This window comes from Lissotriton vulgaris, chromosome 5, assembly GCF_964263255.1.
Source record: "Lissotriton vulgaris chromosome 5, aLisVul1.2, whole genome shotgun sequence".
In the NCBI taxonomy this organism is placed as follows: domain Eukaryota; kingdom Metazoa; phylum Chordata; class Amphibia; order Caudata; family Salamandridae; genus Lissotriton; species Lissotriton vulgaris.
The window spans coordinates 429,525,486-429,552,778 of NC_141693.1; the positions used below are offsets into that span (position 1 = coordinate 429,525,486).

Genomic DNA, 27,293 nt, shown 5'->3' on the forward strand with positions numbered 1-27,293 from the left:
AGGTAACGGCGCAAGATTGTGAGGCAGTGAGCTACCCACCACCCCCCACCCCCGTAATGCTCTGAATGATACCCTGCTGAAGCATTGTAGCTTTTTAGATTAAGTTTTCCCGATTTCATAACGCTTTATGCAGCACAGATCTGTTCTATCACAATATGGAAATTTGGGGGGACACACAAACTTTCATTTTTGTAGGTATTCACAAACTATTTCAAAGCTCATTCCGTCCCTGCATAGGTAGGAAAAAACTGGTGGGGGAGTGAAATGAGGTAAAAAAGATATTTGTCCCTGGACAATAAAAAGAAGTGTGGAAATGTACTTTAGCTCAGCAATTCCATGTCCATAATTGCACACCATATACATTTACCCACGTGTAACTCCTTACTCACATTAGTATTCCCAGAGAGCTAGGACGGTCACAGATTCCTAGCAAAGCTCCTGATATAGTTATGCAGTTCCGAAAATCTGCAAAACTATTACATCTAGGAGTAAACCAGCAGGTGTGGGAGTACCCATCTTTAGGGTCACTGATCAAAAGGAAAGCATGGAAGAGCAGGAATTCTGAGATATTCTTTAGCTGGGTATAAATGGTGCTCTTGCTGTGCTAAGGTGCCCTTTGATCTGTATTGATTTGTATTTGAATTTATTTTGTAGAATATACTCAGGGGGCCTCGTTTATGAAAAGTGTTGCATCGCTGCGTGAAAGCAGCGATGCAGCACTTTTCCGTGCACCCTCCTTGCGACACGATTAATGTGTGGCATTTATTGTATGGCGCACCATGTCGTAAGAAATGACAGCTACGTCAGGAATCCTGACATATCTGTTGCTGCATGCATTGCTGGAGTTGTGTCGTAAGCTTGACGCAAGTCCAGCAATTCATGAGGAAGGCCTATTCCCATTGCACTGCATCACCATTGCATAAAGTTGTGATGCAGTAGCATCCTGGAAGTGGCGCAGTGAAATCTGATAGATTTCACTACGCCACTTCTACGAAGCTTTTTCATGTGGGAACGCCCACCCTGCATACATTATATCTGATGCAGGTATAATGTAGCTCAGGTTTTTACAAAGTTACACATCTGCTTAGATACCTCACTTTGTAAATATGGTGCAAAGTGGCGCATAATTTACACCGCCTCTGTGTCACAAAAAGTGACGCAACAGCGGCGTAAAAGTGTTGCGAGCCTTCTTAAATAAGGCGCAGGATATCTAGTTACAAAAAGATTCAACTTATCTCTGAAGATAATAGTACACAATCTTACCAGGTACCTCACCATGCTGCACAACACTGGGTTGCTCTATAGTTTGATCAGTGCTCTGCAAACACCATACCACACATGTATTTTCAAAGAGGAGTAACATTTCTTTTCCCACAATAGCATCCGAGACCAGAGGCACCTTTAGCACAAAATCATTTTATTTTACATGTATAAAATATTTCTTTTAATGTGATAAATAAATAAATCCAAGTCAAATATATGCAAAGAGGGTCCAGCCCTGTGCAGATCTCCTGAGCAAACCTTCATCTGTTTGTGGAAGCGGAGATAGATATCCACCAGCTCGTACAACTTATAGTTATAAAAATAAATTATTGATAATATTAAATATATCAGTTGATACTATTTACAGTATAATAAAAAACAAGTGGCACAGTACTATGGCATAATACTGATTTCGGCATAAAAAGGCACATTTTTCATGAAATGTGTCTCACCCGTAATCTGTCACATTTTGGGTTTTCAATGTCTTAAAGACAGATATATTTCACAAATAGAGAAGACTGCTGTTCTGACAGCTCCTGGGATATCCGTCTAGACTGACTGTGCAGGCAGTCACACACTGCTGTTCAATAACCATCCCATTTTTAGGTTGAGCCTGGGCAGTGCATGCGCTGCTCTGTGAGCATGCTCAATACAGGTAGGGACTTGAAGCTCCGCCCACACTCTGCCCATATTTTTCATAGGCTGGTGCCATTGTCCACTGTAAACTGCTGCTGTTCATCGATCAATCGGCTTAGTACTCCCTCCTTAGTACCGCCTTGTATCATTTTGGAACCTCCCATGGCGACACTCCCTGTTTCGTGTGTTGTTACTCTGCAGGCTTTAATTACAGCCTCTGAGCACTATATCCTCAAATAGCTTTGACCTGCTTGCTGTTGCAGGCAGTACACGATCATTCCCAACGTTTATTTTTTATTTTTATAGCACAAACGCATTTGCAATGCAATAGGTCTCGCATTCGCGAGAGTTTAAGCTATTGGCATTGTATATGACATTGCCTTTTATTTACCTGTTTTAAAAACAACACATAAATAAAAGGCATTGTCATTTACGATGCCAATAGCTCAAACTCTCTGAAATGAGAGACTTATTGCATTGCAAATGCTTGTTGCCTATGCCCTCCCTCTCTTCCCAGCTTGTCACCTCTCTTAAGGTGCGCTAGCTGTATTCCCAAAGCTTGTTTCCTCTTGAAAGTGCTTCTTGAGGTGGAGGCTAGTTTGCTGCACTCTTAGTGAAGAGTGCCTACATCTTCCTTGGAAAAGCATGCTACACCCCAAAGTACGCTGCTCAGAGCCAGGAGAGACCTGCTTCAATCTTATATGTCTGCTTTACAGGAAGCTGTGACCTTGAAGTGGTATGGAAGGCCTATTGCAAAGTGATATATGCCTGCTTTAGTTTGGAGACTGTCTACGTGGGCAATGCCTGCTTCCCTTTTGGCATGCTCCTTTAAGGCTGAAGAGTGATCTTGGCACTTTAGAAAAGGTCAACGTTCTACAGCTGTTATGGATTTTGCCCACCACACACCACAGGTTGTCCATTGCTGTCTTTCAGACTTCGCAACATTTGAAAGTTCATAAGGTGTTCTTAGGTGGGCAGCCTCCATCTCCTCACAAAACGCATTGGGTTGAATTAATCAGTCTAAGGGTGCGTTTAATAATGGCTAATTCTTGGACTAAGATTTTGGGGCATTTCTGGGCTATCTTTGCTCTTCATAACCATGAGAAGAAAAGCTTCACGTTTGTGATGGGCAACAAGCCCTTCACTCCGGTGTCTGCCGGTGTTACTTCAGTCCGACACCTCAGAATGTGCTCCCTATGTTGAGTTTGGGACTTGACTGCTTCGAAATGTGCTTGCAGCATCCATCAGGTGAGGGTTCGCTGTCTTCGTAAGGTGCTGCTCGTATTTGTCATCCTAGGATAGGACCGATTCAGGAACCATTTCCTGCAACAATGTCTTAAGGCAGCGACTGCTTCAGATCCTGCCATCGGAGCCCATGTTTGTCCGGATCCAGGGGAGGTACTGGCTGACCCGGGTGTACACACCCGGCTTGTACATTTTAGCACAGTCGATTGCCCAGCTGATGATTCCCTGAAGCTCCATTCTGCCATCACGTGGACATGCCAGTGGTCCTCCTGAATCTCCCTGAAAAAAAGAAAAAGTGATTGGTTGGTTTCTGTTCCTCTAGTAATATGTGCTCGCTCACTAATGGTAAAAATACCAGTATAGCATGAAGGTCATGTAATCGCCTTATATACATAAACGTGCAAACCCTATAGCACCCTCCTCCAATCATCACATCAGTTGAGTCATTCAATTGAACCTGAAAATACTCCTCTGTACGGCATTTGGCAAAGATCTAGTGCTGTGCATTTAAGATCTATGCCTTAGATCCATCTTCGAAATTAAGGAAGTCTTACATGAAATTCAACCAGGATGCTGAAGACTGTCCAAAAGTACCCGTTGACTGTTATTATTGCCTCTTAAATTAGTGGCTAAATTCTGGCTGTCTACACTGACTCTGTCTCTGGATATTGAGTAGTGCCTCCTAAATTAATGGCTGAATTTTGTCTGTGTACCTTGAATCTGTTTGTCAATGCTGAAGAGTGCCGCAGTTTAGAAGTGGGAGATCTGAGAACTGAGGGGTCCCATGCAAGTTTTCTCCCATATATAGTGGTAGGGATGTTTGAGTATTTTGAAGGCAAATGCAAGGGTTCTACTTTCCACCACTAAAGGTATATAATAGAGCCTCTTAACATAGTCATGTGTCTGTCTAGCTTGGTGGGTTGTGTTTCCAAACTAGTATGGCTCTGTAAAGCTCACAAAATCAGAGATAATTCTCCACTGATTAACCCAAACTACAATCTTCTTCTAATATTCATGTTTATATAGGACAAATAAGGTGGACTTTAAGGACACTGTTTACTATCACTTTTTTATTGTGTACGCTCAGATTGACCTTTATATTTAGGCCCTCAGGTGCATTTACTTCCAGATTCCTTGTTCCTTAGGTTGGAATGAAGAATAACAATCAGTTTTAGTTTTATTGCTTTAGAAAACTGAACGTTTTAATTTATGGAAGAAAAAAAAATGGTGGTGTGCAAAATTATTGCATAACAAGGGATACTGGTATGGGGTGCAAACACAATTGCACCTCTTCGCAGTGTTGCTGGTACACTTGGAAAGAAGTTGAAAATAGACATAGTGGTGCAGTTCTACATGCAACTTTGAAACACTATACTGCGAATAAGAACATCAGTAATTTTCCCATTTCCATTGAAAAATACTAAAGTCAGTGTTTGGTGAGAGATAAAGTGGACTTTGAGTCTGCCTCTTTCAGTCATTGGCTTGATACTTTGACAATCATGTCTTGGCTCAGGCTATTGGAGTATTCATCTCTCGTCTAATGCTATTGGTTGTTTAAGTATGTCCTTCCTCCTCCTCTCGAATACTTGCATTGGACTTCACAAGAGATTTCTTCACAACTAGAGCTCCTGCTGGTTTCCTCCTGTGTTTCATACTCTAATGTGCTAACACTGCAAGTATTAGCACATTAAACTCAGATGTATTGGCTTTGCCAATGTTGTTTCTTATGCCAGCAAATATTGACACACAGCGACCATAAGTTGTCTCTGAGGGAAGCACAGTATTTTGGAAAAGCATCACATAGTGTCCTTTGGTGGAACACAGTAATTCTCTGGCCCTCCAAGCTCTGAGGTGTTGAACCACATGCCCTTCAGTAGCATAGAGCACTCACTATGACTTTGAGGGCGCTGAGGAGCCATGTCTTACCTGGCAAGCATCCACCTTCCACTCAGGGTCTGCGGCACATATCATGTTGTTGGTAATGCGGCTCCCATAGTAGCGTTCCGATTGGCAGGTCCTCTGGGGAACGAGCTGTACCTTCACAGACTTCAGGAACCCGGAGTATAAATAATCACCTGGAAGTGGGGGAACGCAGGTGTAAAGCAAGATCAGTAACTCATAATTAACCAATACAATAATACAACAGGAACAAGCATGATTCCTCCAACTACACAATCAAGGTTAAAATACTTGGAAGCCTGGAGTCCCTGTATAAAAGCCTGTCTCTAAAATCCTTATTACTGTTGAATTGTGATGTCACTAGTCACTTGTAAATTACGTAGCTGCTAAACTGTAATAATGTATAACAGAAAACCTCCTGCCTGAGCCAGAAGCCACGGTAAAAAGTAGCTCAAAGAGAATAATGACATCTCCAGTTTAAACAACGAGAAGGAGAATTGGCTTCTTCTTCTGATCTTGTTTTTTTTAAAGTGAACAAAAATCAGCATAAAGGAATATTTATGGGAACATGTTTATTTTTTGAAAGCTCTGGGTCATTGCAGGAAAACTAGAATCTCTGCGTGTTTTAGGTGTCCAGAGCTACAGCATTTTCTTTAAGCTGGCTTACAAAAAATGATTCTAATATCTTTTTGCAACAAATTACTCACTGCTTTTTTGTGTTTAATTTTGCACCACAAGTTTAGCTTTTAATCTTCATATCTGCAACCACACTATTTCTTTCATATGAAAGAACAAGACACCAAGGATTTAAACCATTGTGTGAAGTATGATGGTGTGATCATGTATTATAAGGAGTAAAACACCCTCTGCCATAAGTTAAAGGGTTATAGAAAGTCACCTCAGAGTTCCATGACCTTATGAAGGAACACACCCTTTGCCCTCCGTCCTGTGTATGGTCATGCAACTCCTCAGTGATTAGCAACATCCTTATTTGGAATGGCAGGGTGGTTATCCCATATTTACCTCTCATCCTAATGGGAACACCAGGATGTTCGCATCAACACTTAAAGGGTTAGTATTTAACTAATATCCTCATGCTAACACAAAAGAGCACAATATGGTCCCCTCCGCACAGGGGTAGAGAGCCATCATCCGACTAATATCTTTACGACACACAATGGAGCACACCACAGTCTGATCCGCACAGGGTCATAATGAGAAATATCCAGCAGATTGCATGGCACTCCGTGCTCAATCATCTCTAGAAATGCAGGATGAATGTACAGGCACTGAAGGGGGTTAGATGCTCGGCTGCACCAACTTTCAAAGTGGTTGTACAAAGTGGGGGGGCCCACCAACAATGCAGTAATAACAGGTGGCGACTGAAACAGAGCATTGGCTACAATTCTGGAGAGACTGCAGTCTGCTTCTCAGCTGATTGAGGTCACTGTGGTATGCGTTTACTATTTGGAGGAAGCAGACAGGCACTGGTGCAGCACTACAAAACATAGGCTCAGATTTACTAAGATTTGGTGCAACACAGCAAGACAGAAGTATGTGCTGCCTCAAATGGTGGGTGTGCAAATGCACCAGGCTTACTGATAACTGGCACATTCCTGCTCTCTCTCTCTCTCTCTCTCTCTCTCTCTCTCTCTCTCTCTCTCTCTCTCTCTCTGTGCTGGATCACTTTGTGCTGCCTAGCGCCAACACAGGTGCCCTTGTGCCATGGTGCATGGGTGCCTGTGTTACAGGCAGGAATTTTGTGAGCAAGAAGGGACACCTTTTTGCACAAAAAAAATCCTCAGTGGCATTTTCCTCTGTCTATGTGTGCTGCGGAATGCCTGGGAATGGGCTGGGTCGGTCTGGGAGCGTACCATTTTGATGCATTCCCAGGTTTACAACTCTTTGTAAATATAGGAATGTGCAAAAAACTATGAGTGGATGTGTGGGATCGTCCACACTCCACCCATGAAATCCATTTGTGCTGCTAGGTAATGCAAGGCAGTGAAAGGCCCTTCCTTGTTACATTGGATTTACTAAACCACACAGAGCCACATAAGGTGGCTTTGCGTGGCTTCGTAAAACTCAGTTCAGGGTTTGCGTTGCACTATGCCACGCAAGCCCTTGGTAAATCTGATCCCTAGATTGTAGCATTGGCTGAAACCGTGACAGGATCGGACAGGCCTGTGCAGCAGTGCCACCTAATCGCCAGTCATATTACATTTAAACTCTCAAGAAAGTTGTGTAAAGAATACAGCAGTGACAACCAGTGACACTTAAGCATCACATTGGCTGCAGAACTGGTTTGGATAGACAAAACTGGTGCAGCAGTAATAACCAATGATAAATTGGAAGTATGACATTTACTAATCTCCTGAGATTTAACAAGAGCGCGCATGGAGTCAGTGGAGTGTATGTTTCTGTTGTTGGTTTAAATACATATTGCCCTTACAATGTAGCAAGCCAATCAGAACAGTCCCTGCAGCCCCCTACGTCCACATCTGGCCTGGTTCCAGTACCCTGGTGACTCACTATGCGCATAAACTCATGACAGTATTACTCACTGCTGGACTCTTGACCGTAGCCCGCTATATCACATTGGGTGCCATCTCGCAGCGCCGGTGTAGCTGGTGGTAAACAGATGGTCTGGACGTAGTCGGTAGGCACAGCACAGCGGCCCGATGCTGATGCACGAAGCTTTAGAAGGGCTGTAGGAAAAATATGCAAAGTCAATTGGACTTTCCCTATGAGTTCAGCACCAATCGACAGGTAGACATTTTTCGCAGTGGCTTCCTATATGTCTGTTTTATCAAAACACTGGAGTTTTAATCCCCTACCTCATTTGAATATCTTGGGTTTCTCCAGGGCCATAAAATAGGATTGGGCAGCAAAATAAAAGTGACCCCCAATAATGAATTTTACATCTAAAAAATGGCACATGTTTACAAATTGGGGCAGATTTGAACTTGTAAAGACACACTCTATAGGTGTTTTGCAAGAAATGGGAGACTGCTTACATTTCTGCTTTCTGCAGGCAATGTTGGATTAAATATCAGGGAACTCAACAGTAACCAGCAGATAATAAAACAGGCCCACAAAAGACAGCTGACCGGCTGACCTATCAGACTTACCCTTCGGGCAATGCCTGATTGCCTTATAGGCCAGTCCGACACTGCCCAGAAATATTAAGAAATGCGGGCACACACCAGTGTTTCTGGCTTGATGCTCTTGTGTTACCAAAAAGGCCCATTATTCTCATCTCTGGCGTACTGCTGGGAAATACAATCTAGTGGGTTCCCCTGTGGAAGTAGCTTAGAACTACTTACAACTGCTCTTATCAATCGTATTATTTATGGTATATAACTAACAGTGTAAAATAATGTACAAACCAACAATAATGAAACATTAGTAGAATGTAAACTGCAGTTACAAAAATACAGCACCTAACCTACAGCAGCAAACAGCAGTAGAGCAAAAATGAACTCAAGGAAAGAAAAGGACCTGGCGCTTCTTAAAAAGCATCCGACTTTGCTTCGCTGCTCTGGATGAATGGTTTGAGATTCTGGCAGTGCTTAGTTTGAGCCAGGTTTTTTCGGTGCTGGGCACTGCCACTTATTTGGTTTCCGGTGCTCAACACCAGTACTAAATTGTCAACACCACATGGTGGCGCTGCTCATCCAATTTATAGATGAGCAGAACAACAGAATACAATATGCATTAAAAATAAATAATACCTGCCTCCGTAGCCATTCCTTTAGCTTTGGGGACCTGGAATAATCTTAACTGTCTCACTTGCAGGCAAGAAAGATGGTTAGTAGTTGTTTTGGTACCGCCATTGGCGCCGATTATGGGGCAATGGGTGGTGCAAGCTGCAGTGGCCGCCAGGTCAGGACCCTGGCACTTAATATTTTACAAATGAAGCACTGGGTTCTGGGCTGGTGTTCAGCGCACTCCCCGGGGTGACAGCTCACCTATGTCATTGTGCATGGCCCCCGTTTCCTTGTCCTCCTTGAACTCAGAGTGAAGAAAGATCCGCTCCACCACGAACGACTGCTCCTTGCCAGGCGCGGGTTTTTCAAAGTTGGATCTTCCCAGGATCACGCTGAAGTCTTTGGGATCAGCACTGGAGGATGAAACGAGAGAATTGTTGGTGTCACAGCGAAAGAGCAAAGAAGAAGAAATAGAACGAGAGAAAGAGGGTAGAAAAGAAGGAGGAAAGGGGAAAAAGAGTGAAGAGATTTATGTTCAGAAGGAGTATTAGAAAAGGTAGTGGGGCGTGATGGAGAGTGAAATGTGGAAGGAAAAGAGTAAAACATTAGGGGGAAGTGGGACAAGAGAGAAGTAAAATAGGGAGGACAAATAGAGAGTGTAAGGGAAGAATGTTAGAAATACTGAGAAGGAGCGAACATAAGGGAAAATATCGGATGAAAAAGGAAGAAATGGAGGAAGTTGGGGAAGAAAGAACATAATTAGAGAGAAAACAGGCTCAAAGCGAAGAAGTTAAAGCAGAAGAAGGCTGGGAAGTGAGATAGGGAGAAGAGTGGGTGCTGCAGAGACAAAGGCAGAGAGTAAAAAGAAGAACAGAGAAGGAAGGAGACAGATAAAGAGAGGAGAGGAAATAGATACAGAGAGAGGAAGACAGAGCTAGAGAGAGAGAGAAGACAGAAAAGTGAAGGTAGAAAACAGATAAAGAGAGGAGGGTTATATAAGGGAGAGTACACATTTAGAGAAGATGAGACACAAAGAGATAGAAGGAAAAAGGTAAAGATATGGGAGTAGACAGATCAAGAGAGGGGAGGTTACAGATAAAGAGAGGAAGGGAGAGAGGGCAAGAGACAGATTTAGAGGACATGAGATGGGTGAGGGGAGAAAGGAGACAATTAAATAGGCGATAAGACAGATAAGGAGTGGGGAAGGCATAAAAAGAAGGAGGGGACGACATAAAGAGAGAGAAGGAAACAGTGAAGAGGGGAAAGAACACATATAGTGTAGAGTGGACAGATAAATGGGTGAAAACAGATAAGGAGAAATGAATAGACAGATAAAGAGAAAGGAGAAGACAAAGGGGAGAAAAGGAGGAAGAAAAAATGATGAGACAGCCATAGGACTAGAGAGAGGGTTCTTTTCTCCAGGGAGTCCTCACCCTTCAGGAAAGCAGTGGGCCGCGGTCAGGACCCAGCAGGGGTGGATCAGGCTCCCTCCGCATCGGAAGGCGTTGTGATTCCTGACACGCTGGAAGATGCTGCTGACCCAAGGATGGGATTCGATGGGGGAGCTGGTTCCACCCACGATCTTAAAGAACTTGTGAGTCCTCTGGCCACAGGTTGCTAAAGCCAAGAAAAGAAGTTAGAGGTCAGCGCCAAGGCCATGGCTCACTCCTGTCCTCACTGTTCCTTCCCCTTTTTTCTGAGTATATTTGCCTCTAAACATTCAAACAATATTCCATCTTATGAAAACAATTTCACTGTAATGGCAGCTATATTGCCCATCATTGTCCACACTGCTAGCAGCTATCCCTCTGCCACCCGTTTTCAAGAGTTTAGTCCCCAGAATAAACATCACAAGCAAAAGGTGTTGCTGTTAATGTTAAATTCCTAAATTGAAAAGAATTTGCCGGAGAGATGCATGGACTTTAAGAACAGCATTCTCTTGGCAGACAAGTATGTGAGAACCACCAGAAGATGCGCCTTTGGCCTCGCCCACATATAGGGAGCCAGGAGTACATGTTTTAATTGGGTATAAGTTGTGTTATTCCACAAAAAAGTGCTTGCCCTCCACACAAATGTCTCCTCTCCAGCTGTTATCACTTTCTCTCTACCATCTCCCCTCCTTGTTCCCTCTCTTTCACTTTGTCTTCTGTATTTAACCTCAGGGAGCTTGGAAAAGGGACAGCAGCACTAGGAGTGGTCATGGGCTTTCAAGCCTCCTTCAATGTCTCCAGCCCACTGGGGAAATGCCCTGTGGAATAAAAGTCCTGTCCGGCCCTGGAGGTCCGACACCTGCACTTCTTTTCATGCGATGAAGCATCTTTCCTCGTTCTCTAAGTGGTAAATCTAATAACACAATGACTTCCCATTCATACTGTAGGGATAATCTGTTATTTGCATGTATTAATTGGGCTTCATAAAACTACTTTCACAAAACATAACATGAAACTGGGATGAAAAGTTGTCTTACCATCGCTGTTGGTCCCGTCATTGTTGGTCCCAGCGTCACTGGTCCCGGCATCGTTGGTCCCACTATCGTTGGTCTCTGCGTCATTGGTCCCGACATCATCCTTGGCACAGACAGGGATGTTGCAGGTGATAGGTACGTAAGTCCTGCCGCTTTCAATGTAGCACCAGGGCCTACTCCGACCGCCAGGATTCCTGCAAAAGACAGGTCCATTTTGCTCAATTGCATAATATTGCTTATGACTCAAGTTTAGAGAGTCTCTGTGGGGAGGTCTGCATGGAAAACATGAAGAGGGTCTGGACAGGTGGCATTTGGTGCTTTATTTGGTGGCCAACCATTTTCCTGTACCAAATGTTGAACAAGTAGACACTGTTTCACTGTAACATGACAGACTTTCCAGGGATTCTTTGCTTAGGCTGACCATCCAGGAGGTTGGGCTCAGAAAATCCCTGCACTGCCTTCATTTGAGCATCATCAGCTGTGGACCTAACATCCAAATTTCTTACCAATGCAAGCCTACCTCAAAGGTTTTATTTATTCGCATTAAAAAGCAAGTATTAGACCCAGAATTTAAAAAAGAGTGTGCTACAGAGAACAAGTAACAACGCAGAACCACTTGTCAACAGTAGACTCACACTCCCAGGTGAGAAATCAGTGGTGTGAGATCACAGAAATCTGGACAGGTGTGTCTTCTATGGTGGGGCAGGAAGAAGGCAGCTCCTCTTCACACCTCTTGGGGTTGTCCGTTTCTGTTTACAGCGTGTGAGTCTTCTCTTTCTGCTGTGCGCGTCAGGGTGATGCATTGTAGCAGGTGTGTGAGAGCGTGCCGGCATGTGTGTGAGTGTGTGTGTGAGTGAGCTAGGACTTTGGGATATGGCGAAGGGCTGTATCAGCGCTTCGTGGGCTGCAGCCATGTGGGTATAGGAGAGAAGGGCTCGGGCAGAGGCGGAGCTATCAGTGGTGTAGCCGGTGCAGCCCCCCCCCCCCCCAGCGCCTTGAGACCCTAACGGGTGAGTAGCGCACTCTATAAATGCACTGATTAATTAATTGATTGATTGATTGGCACCATGCCCAGGAGTGTGAGGGGCCCTTTGCATTTGAGTTATGGCTGTCGTTCACTACTTAACTCAGGATAAAAGACCCATGGCACCTGTGCTACGCCACTGGCCAGCTTAAGGGACCTGCAAAGGTGTGAGGGAGCTGTGAACGTGTGAGGAAGATGTTATTGTGTTTGTACAATGTAAAATGGGACATAACACTGCCACTCGGATCTGGCAGTGCAACTGTGCACATAGTGAGCTCATTAGTGTGCTGGGACTGTTGCAGGGTTTGCAGTGTGACTTATCTGTGACCGTGTGTGTGTCTGTGTCTCTGTGCGCACTTGTGTAAATACAGCACATCCCTGTGTTTTGAAAGTGTCGGAGTGGTGCGTTGCCAAATTTGGTATTACACTGCATCACAAAGGGTGAGTGGACCCTGGCAGTGTGAGTGAGAATGCAGGGACCCCTGTACAATACCCTTTCCATCACCCTTCTCACCTGCAGTAGTTGTGTTTCCCCAGCCCAAGCTGTAGGGCATCGCTTCTGAGGTCGTTGAAGGGATCCTGAGCCAGCCTGGCCGAGTTCCACGCCAGGCACTGCCTCCCAATCCGGGACTGGTTCACGGTCCCTCTGTAGTCCTTGCCCTGGTCTCGGTAGCACTGGACGCGGGTATCTGAAATAAACACAAGTGCACTGGTCAGTAAGGGTTGAGGAGCACAGATTAATAGGCACTAGTGTCTAGTGTAATGCACTAGCATCCGGCCCAGTGTACTAGTGAGTAAGCAGTCACACACTCTTGTCAATAATACCATTGTTTGGCATAGTTTGATGCCACATGTTAGCCCACTCTAAGTGTTGTTAAGAAGATGTGCTGCTATTATCCAATGTAATACTCTGTTTACCGACCTGCCAAGGATAGAAGGCTATGTTGACCTTGTTGATATTTCAAATTGTGATCTGCAGGTTAGCGCAGATGCCTGTATGCAGGCTGTTCGGGATATGGATGAACAGCTTCACTGTTCAACAGGTAATTAGGTGCTCTGGTCTGAGGGCGGGTAGGCACCCTGTGCAGAGGCTGGCATGCTCGCTAGATATGTCCAATACTCAGCATGCAGCAGAATGAACTGGTCAGCAAGCAATTACATACAATGGTCAGCAAGCAGTTATCTACACCGGTCAGCAGGTGGTTATGCACACTGGCCAGCAGGCAGTTATCTACACTGGTCAGCAGGCGGTTGCGCACACTGACCAGCAGGCAGTTATCTACACTGGTCAGCAGGCAGTCATCTACATTGGTCAGCAGGTGGTTATGTACACTGGTCAGCAGGCAGTTACATACACTGGTCAGCAGACAGGTACGTATACTAGTCAGCAGGCAGTTACATATACTAGTCAGCAGGCACTTATGCAAACTAGTCAGCAGGCAGTTATCTACACTAGTTAGCAGGTGGTTATCTACATTGGTCAGCAGGTGGCTGCGCACACTGACCAGCAGGCAGTTATCTACACTGGTCAGCAGGTAGTCATCTACATTGGTCAGCAGGTGGTTATGTACACTGGTCAGCAGGCAGTTACATACACTGGTCAGCAGACAGTTACGTATACTAGTCAGCAGGCAGTTACGTATACTAGTTAGCAGGCACTTATGCATACTAGTCAGCAGGCAGTTATCTACACTAGTTAGCAGGTGGTTATCTACACTGGTCAGCAGGTGGTTATCTACACTGGTCAGCAGGTGGTTGGGCACACTGGCCAGCAGGCAGTTATCTACACTGGTCAGCAGGCGGTTATGTACATTGGTCAGCAGGAAGTTACGCATACTAGTCAACAGGCAGTTATCTACACTAGTTAGCAGGTGGTTATGAACACTGGTCAGCGACCAGTGATCTGCACTGGTCAGCAGGCATGTACGTACACAGGTCAGGAGGCGGTTACATACAGCGGTCAGAAGGCAGCTATCTACAATGGCCCAGCAGGCAGTCAGCTGTCACCTGTTCAGCAATCACTGCTCAGGGGGCGGGGCAGTGTCCTGGTCAGTGAGTACAAACAGACCTTTGGGCTCTGCCCCGGATGTCTCTGCACCCCATCCCTTTTAGGAGGGCAGGCCTACAGCCACTCTCCACAGAGCAGGGGCGGCCACAAAAAAAAACACTATAACTAGGGCTTCTGGGCTGAGACAGCTAAAGAGAGGCAATGCCATTCCTGGTGATATATGCAGCTGTAGCCTGCCCAGGGCAGGGCCCGAGCTGTCAATCGCCAGCAGTAAAGCAAGGCAGACACAGCTGCACCCTCAAAAAAACATAAAGCAGCACACCATACTGTTTTTGTTGTTGTTTAAATCGGTTTTATTATTTTTGTTAACCACTTCCATGCTCATGACGAGCTCAGCTCGTCATGAGGCACAGTGGAGCTGTGCTTATGACGAGCTGAGCTCGTCATGAACAATGGCTAATCATGAGTTGCAGCACAGGAGGGGAAACCCTCTAGCAGCCAAGTAGAAGCATGCATCTGGTTAGAGGGCGATAGGTCAGGACCAGAGATATTACGAATTATACATCGACATCACAAGCAGTACAAAAGGAGGCTGCATAAGAGCACAAGGCTTGGTGCACATGCAGTAATAAGCAGGCAGAAAGTCACAGTCAGAGGTATAAAGGCATTAACTTCTCAATGCATGGGGGACATTACTGAGCACTCGTGGTAAAGTAGAATATCCAACTGTACCATAGCATAACCTGACATTAAATTTCAGATCATATCATGAGGTTATATTAGAATATTTTTTCTAGTACCTATTTCACAAAGCTCTCCAGAGTACCCCAGGGGGCAACTGCAGCGACTGAAACCACTGGACTGGCAGGTTCCTCCATTCAAGCAGCTGCATCCTAGGGAGGGGATCAAAAGAACACTTCATTATTACTTTACATTCAAGCACCCTCGAGCATCAGTTACCTTTAAAGGTGCTTTGCTTGCTGCACTTGCAAGCTCAATGCTGCAAACTTGATCTATTAGCATGCTGCTGCTCACTTTACCCCCAATCCGACTGCTGATTTCACTTCCAAGCTCAATGCTGCACACTATCTGCTAGTGAACTCCAACGCACTTTATCTATTAGTGCGCTGCTGTGCACTTTATCCACTAGCGAGCTGCTGCACACATGACCTACTAGTGCTGAAACACACTTTACCTACTAGAGCTACTGTATACTTTACCTACTAGCACACTGCAGTAAACTTTAACTACTAGCGAGCTACTGCACACTTTACCTATTGGCACGCCGCTTCACACTTTACCTATCAGCATTCTGCTGCACACTTTACCTACTAGCGCTGCTGCATACTTTACCTACAAGTGCACTGCAGCAAACTTTAACAACCAGCGAGCTACTGCACACTTTATCTACTAACACGCCGCTGCACACATTACCTATGAGCGTGTTGCCGCACACTTTACCTGTCAGCATGCTGCTTCACACTTCAACTACTAGCTCGCTGCTGCACACTCTACCTACTAGCGCGCTGCTGCACACTCTACCTACTAGTGTGCTGCTGCACACTACATGCCAGAGCGCTGCTGCACACTTCACCTATTAGCTCAATGCTGCACTCTTTATCTACTAGCATGCTGATGCACACTTTGCCTACCAGCTAATAGCTGCACTCTTTACCTACTAGCGTGCTGATGCACGTTTTACCGACTGGCATGGTACTGCACTCTTTACCACACTGCTGTACCACTTGTCCTACAAGCACTCTGTTGCATCACTATTCCGGCATGGCTGCATCACATTTACCTTCCAGAAAATCGCCACACCTCTGCTGCGACTTGGCGTGCTAGAAATCACATGACTCCAGCAGAAAGCATGGCAGCTTGTGGGTCATTTCTTGGGCTCACAGAAAAAGACTATGATTCCCTAAATTACTTCGGGACTATTGGTGTAATATTTTCTTGTTTCTTTCTCAATTATTCTATACTCTGGCCAAAAGGAACAAGGGACTCCTCTGGGTTTTAGTTTGGCAAATTTGCCGGCAGAACCGTTATCCTCCACCAAAACACCTTGCTGCTTGTGGCAGTTTCCTTTCTAAGCTGCCTTTGTAGAGGTCTTCAGCTGCCTTTAGTCAGAGGGATCGATAGTTTGAGGTTAGTGTGCTTCTCAGCTGCAGTTTCTACTTTTGGCCACTTTGTTCAGCTGCAGTTCTTACTTTTGGCCACTTGGTGTAGCTGCAGTTCCTACTTTTGGCAACTTGGTGCAGTGTTTCTCTTCCCAGCTGCAATTGTGTATTCGCTGTGTTCGCTTGACACCTGTTGTTCTGTGCTTTGCCAAGTAGGGGCAGTGTTCACCCTTTCAGGTGAACTTGGGTGCAGTGGCCACAAGGTGCAGTGTAAATTCTAGTGACAGCTGTGGTTCTTGTCTTCAAACAACAGAGCCTTTTTTTTTATTCTCTAAGTCAAATTTCTCACCCTTAGCCGTTTCAGTGTGGCCAATTTATCTGGCCCAGGTAATCCTGTGCCCCACCCAGGGAGCAGGGTGCCCCCATGACCATACATCAAAAGCCACTGGAATACCATGCAAGACTCTCATATTGCTACAAAGGAATGTCCATGACATGCCATCAAGCTTACCTTCATCTTTAGCCACATCTTTTGTCTCGTCCGTGGACGAGTGCTCAGATTTCTGGAAAGAGAAACAAATACAAAAGAATTGTTTTTTTTTGTTTGCAAAAAAACACTAATGAAAACAGAACTAAGTTACCCATAACTGATCACATGAACAAGGCTCTCATTTATGGTGATCCAGGAAGTTAAAAAAAAAATCACGTTAAATCTGCGGTAAGTGGATTTCCACATATTCACCACACTTTTATAATTTAAAGTCATGTGATATTACTTCATCAAAAATGACGACAACATCTCAGCAGAGAAATATCCTGTTGCATTGTGAAAAGACATGCAGAACTTCAGGTTCCTCACGTTGTTTCCCAATAAATGCGAATTGTACAGTAATATCACAATTACCAGCTTGGGGTAAGACAATTACAGAATCGTGGTATTTTCTGTGCACACACCGACCTACTCTGTGGGGTGGGGGGCAAGTGTGACATTCCAACTGAGACCCAACACCTCCCCAACCTGTCTGAGAAATATGTGCTCATTCTTACATTACTGCTACTTCTCTGGTGTTTTATAGTGATTTCCTCACCAACCGGAAACCCCACTGCTGTCTGACCGTGTTCCTGGCCCACACTCTGATGTACTGTTGCATACTAGATATTCCCTTTTTTTGCAGTGTTATATAGTGCAAACTCGACCTGAAGGTATTGGAACGCTTTACATGAGCACTAGTTACATTACACAAGGGCACATTTATTTTTGGTGGTTACGGGGAGATGAAGTGATTTGCTCAGAATCATATGATCTTGAGCCCACGCTGAGACTCGAACCTTGTTCCCCAACTCCAAAGTCGGCAGCTCTGGTCGTTAGGCCACATCCCGTCTCTCCCCTCTGTCACATTTTTTCAAGTCACTTTAGCAGCGCCTATAATCCGCGTCAGCAACTCTGTAAGCGGAGTTCTGTGGCAGGGACTTTCTGTCTATTCGTCACCCCCTTGTAGGCTTTACTTCCTCTTGTCTCTGACGGCTTCAAGCGTGTTGCTCAATCCCCCTCTTCTCTTTACTGTCAGTGGCATCGTCACACTGAGGCCAGGCTGAGACTTCCATATATGGGCTGAGATTGTCCATGCATTGAAGGAGGAGGAGGATGCAAGCTGGTATGGGGCTGCTTCCCGCCATGGTCACTTACAGAAAGAGGCTGACACTGCTTGTGATGGAAGAGGAAGTCTTTGTGACTTCATGGTGCGGCAGCTTGGGGGGCAGTGGTTCGGGGTGCCCCTGCTGCAGACAGGCTGGGGAGTGCCCTTTCAGCTGCAGACCGAGATTGTGCGCCTTTACTGAATGAATGAATGAATACACATTTATATAGCGCATGGCTACCCATGGGCATCCCAGCGCTTAATGTGGCACCTAACAAACTAAGTACTATTATTAAAGACAAGGGAACCCTCTAGGTAAGCAAAGACCTGGGGTATCAGTTAATAAAGAAACAAAGGTCCTTGACAAGGAAAATAACAACCGCAATAATTATAGGCCACAATATGCACTATAATGAACAAAAAAGTCCAGCCGGACTTTTAGAATTTATTCAATAATTAAATATATTGATTCTGGCGAAAACAATGGAACAGTGGGACACAGTCCTGCATCCACAGTGCTACACATACATTTAGACAATACATACATATAAGGTGTTTCAGGCATATGAGGGAAAAAGCAGTATTTACAGTGTATTTGCTTCACATATGTGGGAAACACATGATTTTAGGCAGATAATAGTGAACTAGTGTTTAAGCCACATATTATGTCTAAAATATGTGGTTTAAACCCTAGTTCACTATTACGTGCATAAAACCTTTGTTTCTTTATTACCTAACAAACTAAGAGCAGATCATGAGAAAAGAAAAGTTTTACGCTGCTTTCAGAAATTAAGATGATTAGATTCTAGACGTATATGACCTGGGAGCCGGTTCCAAAACTTTGCTGTATTTTATGAAAACCGATGACCTCCAGTTCGTGATCGTTTGATCCTGGGAACTGCGAGTAAACATTTATTGTTGGATCTCAAAGTCCTATTAGGGCGATAGAGTTGCACCATAGAATGAAGCACGGGGCTCTCTTGTGAGCCCTGTCCGCAGCTGCAGGAACAACGCTAATTTGCATATGGTATGCCATGCCCAAGAGCTACATTAATTTAGGTCACTCCTTACCTTAATGGCTGCCACTGGGTAAAAGGGCGATAAAAGGGTATGTGTCCTTCAGACTTGTTGAGACTCAGAAGCTACTCTAGGATGCAGGAGGCAAGAGTCTACAAGAAAGGTCCCGGGTGGGGCACTGGTGAATTGTTGAGTTTGATTCAGGGCACTGTCCGTCTGCAGGATTGATCAGGGTGTGTCGCCACTCTTGGCAGACACCTATCAGCGCCAAGCGCCACTTGAGAAACCCCATGGGCAGCCAGCATAGGTGGCACTATGAAGAGAAGTTTCCCAGCCCTTCCCTTGGGACACCTGTCTCCACCCACGCACCTGCATCAGCAGGGATGTAGAATTAATAGTGCAGCAGGCGGTGTTGGGGGCTCACTGCACAGAAACTATGGCTGCCTTGTACTATTCAATCAGTAGACAGAGTGGGTGCATTCCCTTGCTGGCACCAGGCCCCATGGCAACGCTCCATTCAGAGCCAACTATTCGAATAGCCCAACGTGGCCATGTCATTGCTTCATACAAGCATGTTAGGGGTCTTTAAACACCGAGAAATCTGCAGGTGACAGAACCACTGGGAAACAAGTCCCTTCTAGGCGCTGTGGACGCTAGCTACCTCATCTCCCTGGCGTTCAAGCAGCATTTTAGGAACCGAGTTCGCTTGTATACTTTCATCTGAAGTTTGTCTCACATCTAATTTGTAGCCCTGAACCACCCTTGATTTCTATTTACAAGAATGCTGTATCCCCAAACGGTGCTTAGGTGACAAACAATAAGGTTCCTCTTTAAAAAACAGAACACCACATCGTGATGCAGTTCCAGATGTAAAGCGCCCCACTGCACTGCGGCAAGGTTGGCGCTCTACAACTAACTCATAAGTAAATAATATTTTTTCTTCACATGGTAAGCTCCATTATCCCAAAGGCGTTTTTCAGTTGAAGCCTCATGTCTCGCCTAATTTGCCATTTTCACTAAACACCAGGAGAAACGTATTTTATTTCTGACTCCTGTGAAACTTGTAATAAAATGGCGCGGTTTTAGAGAGACAATTTGCTTTCTGCCCAAGAGGAGGCTCATCGCACAGCTTGGCTGCCTTCAAGGAGAGCTTGTTAACAATGTTGTAGGAGGAAGTCGACCCTCTAACGCAGGAACCATACCAGACAATCTCACTCGCCCCCACACTCCTTTTAGGAATCTAGTCTGCCATACATATCTAGCGTCACAAAGGTCACCCCCACGCGCTCCGAAGATCACACCCCCGTCATAAAACACTGTGCGTGCGTCTAGTTATGAGTTTTGTAAAACATTACAATTAAATCATAAATTAAGACTGGTAGACTGTCTGTGCCTCTTGCAGGTGCTGCCTGAGGACTCATGCAGTAATTCGCTTTTACTGTGGGTGGCGCTGTCGCTTTACAAACCGCAGCCGCACCATACTCACCGGATCAAGCACCTTGTAGATAATGTAAAACACCGCCCAGAAGGTAAGGACGAAGTTCATGATGTCCTACTGTTCTCGGAGCAGAGTTGATTTCTGTGTATGAAAAAACAAAAGGAGAGAGTGAAGGGATAGCAAAAAGAGAACCGGAGAGACAGCGAAACAAAAGAACGGATCTTCTTTATGGGTGACTTGCAGATTAAAGAGAGGAAATGTATGTTGGGACTCGCAAGTACACGGCTAAATCCAGTGGTTACCAATATTCAATAACCACTGCATTAACTACTAACCAGGGATGACGTGCTACTCGCCGTCCAGTGCATCAATACCTCGTCAGAGGTAGCACGCGCTACATAAACCCAATTATAATTAATTCAATAGAGGGAGATATTAATTGCCTCAACGCATAATCACTTCCTAGCTCCAGTTCCTTCACAGACAGGCCTCCAAGGGCCAAAATCAGAATTGTTCCTCTGTTTCCAACTCAACACACAACGGATGTGTTCTATGCACTGTGCCCTTACACCTCCCGCCGGGAGTTCGGTAGAAAGGAGGAGGGGGTTGTGCAGCTTTCGTTCTGTCTTTTTTAGTTTTGCACCTATACATAGTGCGAACTCGACCCGAAGGCATCGGAGCGCTTTACATGGGCACCAGTTCCATTACAGATGGACACGTTTATTTTGAGGCATGGTGAGAATATGTGATTTGCCCACAACCACAGAATGTGCGAGCCTTCCGCCAGACTCGAGCCTGATCTCCCAGCTTCAAAGTTGGCCGCTCTATCCGTTAAGCCACGTCCTCTACTCTGGATTGGTGCCTGTAGACAGCTGCTCTGTTGACGCTAAGAGCAGTGCCAGATCCCAGCCCAGGGACACGGATTTCAGCCGGCCTGTCACCCAAACACCCTCATTGTACCTACTTTTCAAAGCGATTCATTCTCTCTGTTCTGTCTTCGCAGGCAGCAGCGCCCTGAAGAATGTCAGTCACTATGTAGTGATTTTTCCAATTTGCTCTGAACACTGTATGTGAGCTTTATCTCCGATATTTTTGTCAACATCTGCGTATATCTTACGCGTTTTTTTTTAAAACGCGAAGTGCTTGGAAAAGCAAATATCTATCACTCTGGAATTAGTAGTGCATTGTGGTTAAATAATATAGTGCTTGGTGCCAGTTTCCACCTCTGCAGCACTTTAAATAACGGGCTGTATTATTCACCCTCACTGTGGTACTCGTCGGTCAGCCTCAGAAGCATAAAGGCTGAGCTGGTTTACACGTAGACCTCAGCAGCACAGGGCCGTCTCTGCAGCCGGAGCATTAACCCGCTCGTGCCTTTTGCGGCATGCATTGATTTATGAGACGCGCTGACAGAGCAGAGATGGCTGGAGCTGGGTCTGTGCCAGGGGTGGTTGGATGCAGCGTTGACAGCACACGCGCCTTCCTCTGCGGTGTCTATGCAGAAGCGTGATACCCGTAGGTCAAAGCGCTTCAAATCCTCCCCACGGTTATTAAGCGCTATATACATGCATCCAGAAAACTGAATTCAGTTACTTTAGGGTTATCCAACAGGATTTTCATGTTTAGAGAATAAAGTTGAATTGATATTTGAAAAGGAAAGCAGTCGCAGCCTTGTTTTCTCGGCCTCTAATTGGCTGAAATCCCGAATTCCCCTTAATCATAATTGAACCAATTCCCTACTCCGAGCTGGTTTAATGTTCCTCTTGGCTTGTGGTAGGTTACCAGGTATACACGTGTATGTATGGGCGAAGGGTGTATGTAACACATGCAGATACGTTTATAGCACAAAAGCAGTAATGCAAACCCAGTATCCAAGGCCTGTCACATGTGGCAACTATTTCCACAGACACTGTGAAATGTGGACACTATTTCACGGGTTCTTATGAAATATAGGCTTCGTCATCATCATGCCAGCGCCCAAACTCACCTAGCGACCTACATCTGCAACCACAGGACATTTACATAGGACTTTTTTTTTAAATCAAACCAAGGGTGTTTTCAAATATTCTATATTTCCAACGTTTTGAAAAAATACATATGTGCACACACGTAAAAGCGCTTCGACGCCTCGTCAGGGGTAGTAAGCGCTATTTAAATGCAATTACAATAGAATAAATTACAACACATGAAGCATATCATTTCCCAAGCTACCTTCTTTATGATGTAGCAAGTTGTGCCAAACCATATCTGGTAGCGCCAACATTATTTAATTTGGAACGCTAGGAAAGATATATAAGGAAGCTAGCAACCGCTGGCGTGCGGTATAGTTTTGAGAACGCCCCGTAGTGTCTCTGCCCATCTGCTGACAAGGTGTACCTGCCAGCCTAAATATTTGTATTTCTTGTGACTCCCAGTGTAAATACGTAGATGCACGGCAATTATGTATACAGTGTAGGATTTGTTTGTACAATGTTTGCTTAAAAAGTCCAGTTCTATTCTCGGTGCTGCATTTCTTGAGCTTCGATCCTAGTGTGAAAACCCACAATAAAGGAATGTCATGATTGTGAGGACCGGGGTTGTTTGCTGTCTACTGCGCCTAGACATGGTCCTTACCATACAGGCACAAAGCGCTATATAGCTGCACACATTATCTCACTTCGCAGCGAGTAAATGTGTCTTAAAAATTAGCCACATTGAAACAATTTGGTCTTTTCGTTCAGACTAACATTCGAGCTCTCCTAAAATAAAACAATTGTACATTAAAAACATGAAACCAGGCGGTTATCTGTCTCACATCATATGAACAAAGCCATAATGCTGACACTTACTTTCTACTTCTGCTCAAACCTTATGGCATATGTTGAAGTCCAGCGATAGGAAACGCCCGTGGGTTACAAGGCGATCTACACAACTGGCTTCTTTAAATCAGATGGACAGCAATTACAGAATTCAGTGGAGTAGTAGTGATTTCAACCCACTTTAACGTCATCGTATAATGTATATGGTGTACCGTTTGTGAATAGCTCCCAGGGGCTGTTATTCTGAGGCAACACTTGACGCTTCATAGAGTAAGTAACATAAACAAAACAAACGTTCAACCATCGGCTGTCGCCAACCAGCGGCTACGTCATACTTCCTATCACACGTCAACCAGTATCTAAAATATTGTCGACACTTATAAAACATTATCAACGAAGGGTCTTCTTTCTCCTCCAAAAAGAGCTAATAGATAGAATGAAATTACAAGGGGTCAAAGGCAGACAGGAAGTGAACTCACTCCCAGAGCAGTCACTCACCGACTCCTAATGTGTGTAGGATTGAGGGTCCCGTTTAGACCGTTCCTTTGCAGCTACCAAGGGTCCCGTGCACCCCTCCAGACAGTGCTGGTTCCCTTCTGTGGAGATGTGCAGGTATGTTTCCGCAGGGCTTCCCTGTCAGATGGTCTGGTCCCTCCGTAGCTTCCGTTAAAGTTTAGGAACCCTTCTTATTACACTCCGGTTTAGTGGTTGCTGAATTTTTCTCTGAAGAGATGGGGCTTCGCTTTTCTTATAAATCTTGCTTCGGGCTCTGATTGGTCGGCCGCTCTGTGCTGTGATTGGTCGGCTGATCTGTGCTGTGATTGGCCGGTTGCCACCCTTGGTACTGAAGCATACCTGCTTCCTGGCAAGCATCTCTCAGCTCACGTTCAGCTCACAGCATCATCCGGAGCATCAGGGGGAGGGCGGAGGCGGGACAGGGGAGCACTTCACCCGAGAGGCGTTCAGTGCGGGGAATGCAGCAGTATCACCGGAAGGGAGCTTTGTGATTCTTGAAAAGCACATTTTTCACCAGTCACTCATCGCCTGGCCCACGCCATCCCTTCTCCAGAAATAACAGAGGATTACCCAGCGATTCCGGGTACACGGTTGCACGGTCACATGCGCGCAATAAAGCTGTTGTACTAGCTGCCCAAATGCGACTGGGAGACCACATTGTTTTTTACATATTGATGGATTTTCCGCGTTTGCCAAATATGCCGCCATCTGCTGAAAAGTGTGTGTTGGCATTGGGATGACAAAATAGTAAACTATTACTGCCACATCAGTAACCATATTACGCCTCATCATAATTTGTCTGTTTGTAGCATACTTTAGGCAACCCTGCAGCGCAAATTCGCCCCCACTACAAAGTAGTCTCAGTAACCCTGCTCTAAGTGCATAGCATACTCTGACCTATCAACGTGGAATTTCAGTTCCTGAAAGTGCTTGTCGAAAAACAAAAGTGCCATGGCCAAATATGGAAGATATTTTACCTTGTTGACTTTTAATAAAAGAGCTGCAGATGGACTCGGTAATTTAACATATGGCCTGGTAAAGTATAAATACAAATATTTAGTTTAATTAACACGACCTCTGTCTTTGGTATATTGAGTTTGATGTTAATATGTTATATATGCTTACGTTTCATTAAAAAGTGCCATATACACATTAATAAAACACCATACACAATCAAACAATGGTTTCTCAAGTTCAAAAGGAGGCCTTTTCAGATCCGCACAAAAGGACTCCATGATGGGGAATGTACTGTGATGCTATATTGGGGCGCACTCCTCTAGTGTATTTTCTGCTAAGTGGTTGGGTATAGGTGCTTTCAGTCAGTTATGATGAAGTGTCTGTCAGATTTCACAAGGAATTTGTGCATGCACAGACAACAAGCATTTGCAATAGGTCTTGCATTTACAAGAGTTTGAGCTTTTGGCGTTGTAAATGACAATGCCTTTTATTTATGTAAATCAAAAGCTCAAGTGCACCACTTCTCAATAAATAGGGAAAAACAGTATACAATCAATTTCCCAATAACAGTGTTCTTCAAAAAATTTCCTTTATTCAAATAGTAAACACATTCTATAAAAACAAAGACATAAGCATCACTTGTTGAAAGTGGCACAGCCGACGCGTTTCGTCCTTGAAGCAGACTTCTTCAGGGCAATAGTTTCACCCCTTATTTCTTAGGGTAACTATATTAAAAGATGTCTGGATCCAAATGTAAGGTTCAAATCCTCAAATTCCCATTTGCTGGTAGTCCACAGAATTATCAACTTATATGTAATATTGCCTGTCTATAATCACCGATATGGTATCTCAGCCAATAAGCATCGTAACCTGCCCTTGTTTCCTGGTGACTATGCCTGGCATTTTGATGACCCCCGGAAGATATGCCTGATAGTACATTTTAGGATACAAACTATTTATTTATTTATTTATTTATTTTTTAAAATTTTTTGAAAACCTTTATTTGAGAAATGGATGCATACAAATACGGGCCTCCAACCCGGAGGCCGGCCACAGAACAGAACTGGAAAGCACCATCATTAGTTAAAGGCACAGAGTGGTTAGATGATATTACCTAACGCTGCAAGTCAATGTTATCAACTAACTAGAACCACTCGACATAGGATTAGAGGAGGTTAATTTTATATATTAAAGAATAAAGGATCGGTCGTATAGGTAGCAACCTGGAGTACATGGCGGGGAATAATCCAACTGTTTCATTGCAGTACAACAAAAAAGGCAGTAATCAGAAAGGTCCATAGCATGCAAGACACAGGTTCGCTTATAATTCCTCAACAGTAGTTTCCACGCCCGACCACCTGTACCCAGAGACTAACTGAACAGCAATTCCGCAGTAGTAAACACCCATCAGGGAAACAGATAAGTTGCAATCACTATATATCCCGACCCAAGAAATAAGAAAACAAGAAAACCAAACAGAAAAGAAGTAGGGGGACTCCACGTTATTGTACCCGCCCCTCAGTGATAATGGCAAGCAATAATACAAAGAGCGAACGTGCTTGGGGGCGGAGCGATAAATTCAGGAGAAACAGTGCCATGAGTACCACGTTACGTAAAATACCTATTCCTCCCCTCACAGTTACTCACCCCGCGGGGTTACACACAGTCGTGGAGACCCAAGAAAAGGATACAAAAGAGCCATAGAAACAAAGAACAACCTAATAGACCCTACTCCACCCATCCCACCCTGCACCCCTGCAGAAGGCTACGGCCTACCCCCCCAGCAGCGTGCCTGTCGCCCTAATTATGAACCCGAAATATAGAAAAAGAGAGTATAGAGAAACGGAAAAGGAAAGGGAGAAAGAAGAAAAGCCTGGGGAGAGGAACCATTATCAAATGATACGGCCCCCGCCCACTTACGCCATGAGTGATGCCCAAAACGAAACTGGCAAGTGTTCAGCAACACGCAAATACGAAGGAATTAACAAAGTATCACAACGTAGGGCAGTCCATAACTCCATTCACCAATCAGTAGTCCTCTGAAAACAAACCGGGTTCATCCTAGTCCCTTCTTAGCCAACGTCGCTATGTGCGTAGATCCAGTGGGCATAGGACGTGGCGATGAAGAAAGGCCATGGAAAAGTTGCTGAATTATCAATGGAAGCAGCCAATAGAACCCCCTCTCCCGAGGGCAATGCAGAAACTGTTCACAGCAGCCGTATATACCAATGTCAATGAACTCCAGCGGTTCCACCCGTTCATGAGTCGGATCATCGCTACCCCAACCAGCAAGCGGGGAACAATCAGTGACCGCACCGGGCCCATCCGCGTCCTCAAAAGCTGGCCCGGGAGGAATGGCGGCCATTACATCCCTCTGCACGCAGGAATCCCGGACCAAGGTCGACCTCCAGGACTTCAAAGCTTGCAGGACGTCGCCAATCGTGGGCTCGAGCTCACCAGCACAGGCCCAAGCGGAGTGCAAGGGCAAGAAATCGGCATCCCGGGACCCTGCACGGGACATGGCAGCAGCCACCATTTTGCGACAATTACGCCGTCTTTCC

General features: G+C 45.0%; 1 protein-coding gene across 1 annotated transcript; it reads right to left on the reverse strand.

Moving 5' to 3' along the window:
- Nucleotides 1-1,397: 1,397 nt before the first annotated feature.
- On the reverse strand, nucleotides 1,398-23,984 carry PLAU (plasminogen activator, urokinase). Its single transcript, XM_086921834.1, has 11 exons — nucleotides 23,758-23,984; nucleotides 20,510-20,602; nucleotides 16,881-16,932; nucleotides 15,050-15,142; nucleotides 12,756-12,930; nucleotides 11,221-11,411; nucleotides 10,187-10,370; nucleotides 9,015-9,166; nucleotides 7,608-7,751; nucleotides 5,071-5,219; nucleotides 1,398-3,423 (listed from the first exon to the last, which is right to left on the reverse strand). Exons 2-11 carry the CDS (start codon nucleotides 20,567-20,569, stop codon nucleotides 3,253-3,255), a joined length of 1,371 nt encoding a protein of 456 aa, XP_086777960.1. The 5' UTR covers nucleotides 20,570-20,602; nucleotides 23,758-23,984; the 3' UTR covers nucleotides 1,398-3,252.
- Between the last annotated feature and the right edge of the window lie 3,309 nt (nucleotides 23,985-27,293).